Raw genomic sequence first — 6,107 nt, 5'->3', positions numbered from 1 at the left:
ATTGATTTTGTTTGTATAATATTCATTTATGATTTTTTTGGGTTTGATTTTCTTGTGTTCTTATGTTTGATTTTCTGGGTTTGTATGATTTTTTTTTTTTTGGATTTTTGCTCTTCTGTCTTTTTGATGAAGAGGATGGCAGATCTAAATTCATGTATTTTAGATTTTAATTTTGTTTTTTTTTCATTTTTTATTTTGTTAAAATAGATAAATTAATTTTCAAAATCAAAAGTTGATGTGGAGGCTTATGTGTCTTTTTTAATTATTATCTGATGCTGACGTGGCATTTTTTAATGTTATTTTATTGGTCACGTCAGCATTTAATGTGCTAGCAGTGTACTCCGTTTGCCACATCAGCAATTTTTGTTAAGTGAGTAACGGTAAAGACCAAAATGGAATGCGTTAATTGATTTAGGGACTAAAAGTGGTGAAATGAAAATATAGGGACTAAAATGGAAAAAATTCAAAATGTAAGGACTAAAAGTGCATTTATGTCCAAAAAAAAAAAAAAAAAAACCTGAAGAGAATTGTCTCCCCAAATCTAATGAGGGTTATTTATAACCTGAATGCTTCTCCATGGTTCAAATCTCTTTCTCCCAACTATCGAATTTAAAAAGGAGATATTCATTATTCAAATCTACTTCCTCAAATATAGAATTAAAGAAAGAAAGAAATTTTTATTCGTTAATTAAATAAAAAAAAAAAAGTGAAGAGAATTGTCTCCCCAAATTTAAACCGGGTCATTTATAACCCGGATGCCCCGCTCCGATTCTTACAATTATAACCAACAAAACAAACCCTAGCGACATAAGCAGTAGAAAAAAGTGAGAAACAGAAAGCCTCGAACAAACAAAAAACAAAGGGTTTTAGCAGTTGAAAACCAGAGAAAAGCTCGAGAGACAAGTAGCCGCCGCCACCGCCACACAGAAATGCCGAAGTCGAAGCGTGATAGACCAGGTTGGTTCTCTCTCTCTATCTCTCTCTTTCTGCTCTGTCTTTTCATTCATACTGCTCTTTGTTTTTCTCTCTGTTTTCAACAAAATTAACTCTTTTCAATACAAAAAACTTAGTGACTCTTTCGAAGACGAGGAAGAAGGGTAGGGGACACAAAGAAGCGATAGTGAATGCAATAAGAGATGCTGCAGAGACTTACAGCTGGGCTTACGTGTTTTCGTTCGAAAACATGAGGAACCTCAAGTTCAAGGAGTTTAGAGAGCGCCTTAAGTCTTCAAGCAGGTAATAATTCATTGTGTTGGGGGGGGGGATGTTTAACTTTGGATTGTTTGTACAAAGGCTCTGCTTGCATTTACTTTTCTGTTTTTGTTTTTATTTTGATTGGTAAGTTTGTTTTGAACCCATTACCTAATCCATCCATTTTGGTCTTACAAGAGGTGCCATTTGTTTAGATTTGAAGGAAAAAAGGATAAATTATTTTCCTGAATTTGGTTTACATATATGGGTTAGGATCAATTTACATTTCCGCTAAATTCTATGTTAATCGGATGTTATTTACTATCTAATGCACAAACTGATGTTTTGTGCATAATTAATTTTTTTTTTTTTTAAACTTGAAATTTAAATGTTTTATGACGAGATAGCAATTGGTCGATATTTTGAAAGTATGGAAGGGTATAATAAGTAGATAATATAATCCAACAGTTGATTTGTCAAAACTCTTAATTCAATAGAAATTTTGATAAAAGGGTGTATGGTGTGGTTCAATATTTGTGCGTTCGGAATGCTGAGTGACACTTTTTCCAGTTCAATTGTGTGGAAGTACTTGATTGAGCTTTTGATATTGGTTGAATGCACTTGATTGTGTAAGTTACACACTCACCCCAGATGCATGTGGTCATTCTAAACTGGCACGATAGGAAGAATTGTCATTTGAACCAGGTTCATTGGCAAATTCCAAAATGTGTTTTGGTTTCTATGTTTATTGAGTATCAACCTGGGTGCTAAATTGAAATAGTAAACATGATGTGATTCAGTTTTAAGGAACTTTAGTACAACCTGGTTAGGAGATGTTCTTAAGTTAGGAGTACATGATTGTGTTCTATTTGGTTTTTGACCTATGGTTGCTACAGAAAATAAGAACATACCATGACGAGTGCTTTGGTGTTATTTTGTCAGATTTTTCTTGGGTTCGAACAAAGTCATGCAGGTTGCTCTAGGTCGATCTGCTGCTGATGAGATTAGACCTAACATATATAAAGTTTCGAAGGTAAGTGTTCTCTCATTTATGAGGTCAATAACTCATAATGCTCTTTTTATCTTATATTGATATATTGTGTAACATTGTTTTATTTATCAAAAAAATCTTATATTTATATTTTGTCTTATGCTTCCTTTGTTTAATTTTTGTCTTAGCTTCTGCATGGAAATACTGGGCTATGTTTTACCAATATGCCAAAAGAAGATGTTGAAAGGTAAGCTTCAGAGGATTTAATGTTCTGAACCATAAGCTCCCATTGTTTGCTAAGGAAAGATGATAAAAGGACAGAGAATTGGGGTTTGGAGCCGTGTGTTAGAATTTTCACCGTAAAACTCAAAATTTCTGTTTCTATTCTTTTCTCTCGTCCCTTCACCAGAACTGAAAAGAGCTTTAGATGGACTGTTTTAAGTTTGATGAAAAATATAAAGAAATATGGTCAAACATTTGGAGTTATTAAAAAGTGGATATGATGAAATGGATCTTTTTAGAAAGGAGTGTTTGAATTAGACATATGGAATCTATAAAATGTAACCTCCCTCTTTTTCACTCACACACAACACATGCACATGCAAGGAGAAAGAAGGGAAAATTAGATTTTGAGAGTCCTTCATGTTGATCCATAGTTTGTTGGAAAAGAGGCAGGTTATACTAGTACCTGATAGTTTTTTGAAAAAGAAATGGTGAATGTATATATATATTTATATATATATATATATATATAAAAGACCATAAGCCTGTTTCATATCAAGGGTTTATTGCCTTTGGAGAATTGTAAGGGTGAATGCTTAGAGTTGCTGATGTAGATCTTTAGTCCTATCATCCCCCCCCCCCCCCTCCTCTTAAGAAAATGTACATGTCAAATTATTTATTGTACTTGCATTTTGAAGTTGCGTCCAAATGATTAAACTTCTCGTATTTTCCTTTGTACTGATACTATCTTAAATGTAGCCATGCCTTGTATTGCACAATATTTCTCAGCCAAATGAGTATTAGCCTGCCCAAGTGTTCCATTTTCTCTTCCTAATTCTATCTTTATGCTTCTTTCAATATCTTTTTGTAGGTTATTTAATGAATATGAGGAATATGACTTTGCAAGGACAGGAAGTACTGCAACAGAAAAGGTTTGTAGTAACTTTTTCTATTATCCATTTGCCATGTTTTGTTGTGACGTAAAGATCTAGAATTTGTTCTCGTCAGCATGTAATTTTTGCATTCAGTTGTTCTCTGCAGGCCTAATGCTATAGTTCTATGTTCACAAAAATGCTACAATGAGCTACCACTGGTGCTTCCTCCTCCCGTAATAATAGGATGGGGGGTGAGGTCGTGGGTTTGAGACCCACTGGGATCGTTTGTAACTTACCAACAAAAAAAATGTTTCAATCTTATGTTTGGAAGTTATGCATTTTGGTTTGTTTTAAGCCTAAATGCTGGCAAAAGCCATATGTTACCTATCATTTACGACTTATGATATTGATATATCTCATATATTGTTCATCATAAATTGAAATTTACTTTGGATTTTTCAGGTGGAGCTCAAGGAAGGTCCTTTGGAGCAATTTACACATGAGATGGAGCCCTTTCTACGGAAGCAAGGGATGCCTGTTCGGTTGAACAAAGGTTCATAATTGCTCTCTGCTGCTTTCTGTCCCTTATATGCATGTGTCATTTATTTAGGCTTACATCATTTATTTTATTTATGGTGTGCAGGTGTTGTGGAGCTTCTTTCTGACTTTGTTGTTTGTGAAGAGGGAAAGCCTTTGTCCCCTGAGTCAGCTCGTATACTGGTTAGTTTTTTTTTTTTGCTTGATTAGAAAGTAAATGATCTCTGGCTCAATATCATTTTCTCCACAAGGAACAGGGTGGAGGAAAAGGTCTTGGGTTCAAGACCTATTGGTGCATGTGTGAGTTACCAATAATAAATATTAATATGGATTGATTCTATTTATTCATATTTAAATTGTTTTTTGTTTTTTGGTTGTTGATGAAACTGATAATGTGATATCCTTTCTCTTGTTTGCAGCGTTTGTTGGGAACCCAGATGGCTACCTTCCGGCTTCACTTGATTTGCAGATGGAGTCCTGAGGAATTTGAGCTATATGTTGAGAGGCCAGAGGATTCTGATGTTGAATCTGCATAAACTCTAATTTAAACTTCATTATAGATTTTGCAGATTATATAATGGAGAAATGATTTGTATGTTGAATGCGCACACAATTCTGGTCTGTTAGTTTTTTTTTTTGTTTGTTGAGAAGATGGTCTGTTAGTCTTCTAATTGAGGTAGAATTATAGTGTTTATTTGTATTGCTAGATGAAACGGTTTGTGATTTTGCGGTGCTTTCAGCATCTGGTCAATATATTTTTGCACCAGTACAAAGAAATTTTTATCTTTTTCCTTAATTATGTGGTCTGTATGGTTAGTTTTAGCAAGTAGAGTTTTACTTGGAGATATTTTGTGATAAAGAGTTTTAACTGAAAAGTTTTAGTGATTGACAAACTACAGTATTAAAGTGCTTTAGAGCTTTTACTAGTGTTGGTTAACTACTTTTTTTATATTTCTTTGACGAAACTACACTATTGGTCCTTGAAGTTTATCCTGTATGTGCATTTGGTCCCCCAAGTTTAAAACTGAATTGTATTGGTCATTTTACTAACTACTGTTAACAGTGTTACTTACATGGCTAACAGAACAAAGACTTAACTTTTTTTTTTTTAATTAAAAACATGCCACTACATTAAATTAATTAAAAACATGATTTGTTTTTAATATCAGATTTTGTTTAATTTGTAACTTCTCGTGTGGCGGCAACATCTCGTCCTTGTCCAAATCGTCCTCGCGTCACAATCTCATGCGGCGGCAACATCTCATCCTCGTCCAAATCGTCCGCCGCCACGTCATCGGCAATCATCCCGTTCGGATTCTTCGCTGCCATCACCTTCAACAGCACCAGAACCTTCATCGGAGTCGATTGCCGGTGAAGCTACAGGTTCTCGTTCTGCTCGTTCTGGAACTTCCTGTTGCAGTTTAGAGCCTAAGAGAGCTCTCTCTCCAGCGGCCTTGGGATCGCCAGAATCGCGGAGATTGATGGCTTTCGACACAGAACTGGTTCGTCTCGGAAATTCCGAGACCGGTTATCGATTTCCTGCAACGCCACGAGGATTCCCAAGCTCGTTGATTTCTGTAACTTGTTAGCTGATCGTGATCGTAGTGATCGTCGTCCGTGAAGTCATTGGTCCAAAACACTTTAGCTTCGTTGAGCTCATCTCCACTGCCTACGTCGACGGACAACGATGGAGAGAAAGAGAACACAGTGAGAAATCGGTTGCTCGACAGTGACCGCCGGTAACGATAGCTGATAGATTCCATTGTTGATTTGGATATCAAAGAGTCTTTGAGACTCTGTTTTTGTTAAACAAATATCAGATTTTTTTTTAATCCAGCCAATATGATTTTTCAATTTCATCTAAGAACTATTTTTTTTAATTTTTTAATTAAAAACATGCCACGTCATTAAAAAAAATGCCAAGTCATTGTTCTGTTAGCCACATAAGTAACACCGTTAACAACAATTAGTAAAGGGACCAATACAACTCAGTTTTAAAACTTAAGGGATTAATTGTGCTCGCTTCAAACTTAAGGGACCAATTGCGCACACAGGGTAAACTTCAAGGACCAATAGTGTAGTTTCGCCTATTTCTTTCTTGAGAATAGTTGGGTAACTAAATTGATAAAGAGCTCTTAGATGTAAGAAATGACAATATAATAATAATGAATATTTTCAGTGTAAATGAGCTCTTTAGTTTTTGTTTTTATTTATTTTTGTTTTGAGAAAAAAGATAAAGGAGCTCTTTATTTAAAGTGTCACTAAAGTTAAGTATTTTACAGTATAGGTAT

The 6,107-nt window shown here is 34.8% G+C and overlaps 1 protein-coding gene across 1 annotated transcript; it reads left to right on the top strand.

Annotated features, from left to right (window-relative positions):
• Positions 1-790: 790 nt before the first annotated feature.
• On the top strand, positions 791-4,612 carry LOC126715855 (uncharacterized). The gene is made up of 8 exons (XM_050416673.1): positions 791-957; positions 1,071-1,236; positions 2,134-2,224; positions 2,371-2,429; positions 3,276-3,336; positions 3,742-3,832; positions 3,923-3,999; positions 4,236-4,612. The coding sequence occupies exons 1-8, from the start codon at positions 930-932 to the stop codon at positions 4,350-4,352; spliced, it is 690 nt and encodes a 229-aa protein (XP_050272630.1). The 5' UTR covers positions 791-929; the 3' UTR covers positions 4,353-4,612.
• Positions 4,613-6,107: the final 1,495 nt, after the last annotated feature.

This window comes from Quercus robur, chromosome 2 (genome assembly GCF_932294415.1).
Source record: "Quercus robur chromosome 2, dhQueRobu3.1, whole genome shotgun sequence".
NCBI lineage: Eukaryota > Viridiplantae > Streptophyta > Magnoliopsida > Fagales > Fagaceae > Quercus > Quercus robur.
Note: the sequence above shows the minus strand (reverse complement) of the source record. Positions and strands in the feature narration are given on the sequence as shown.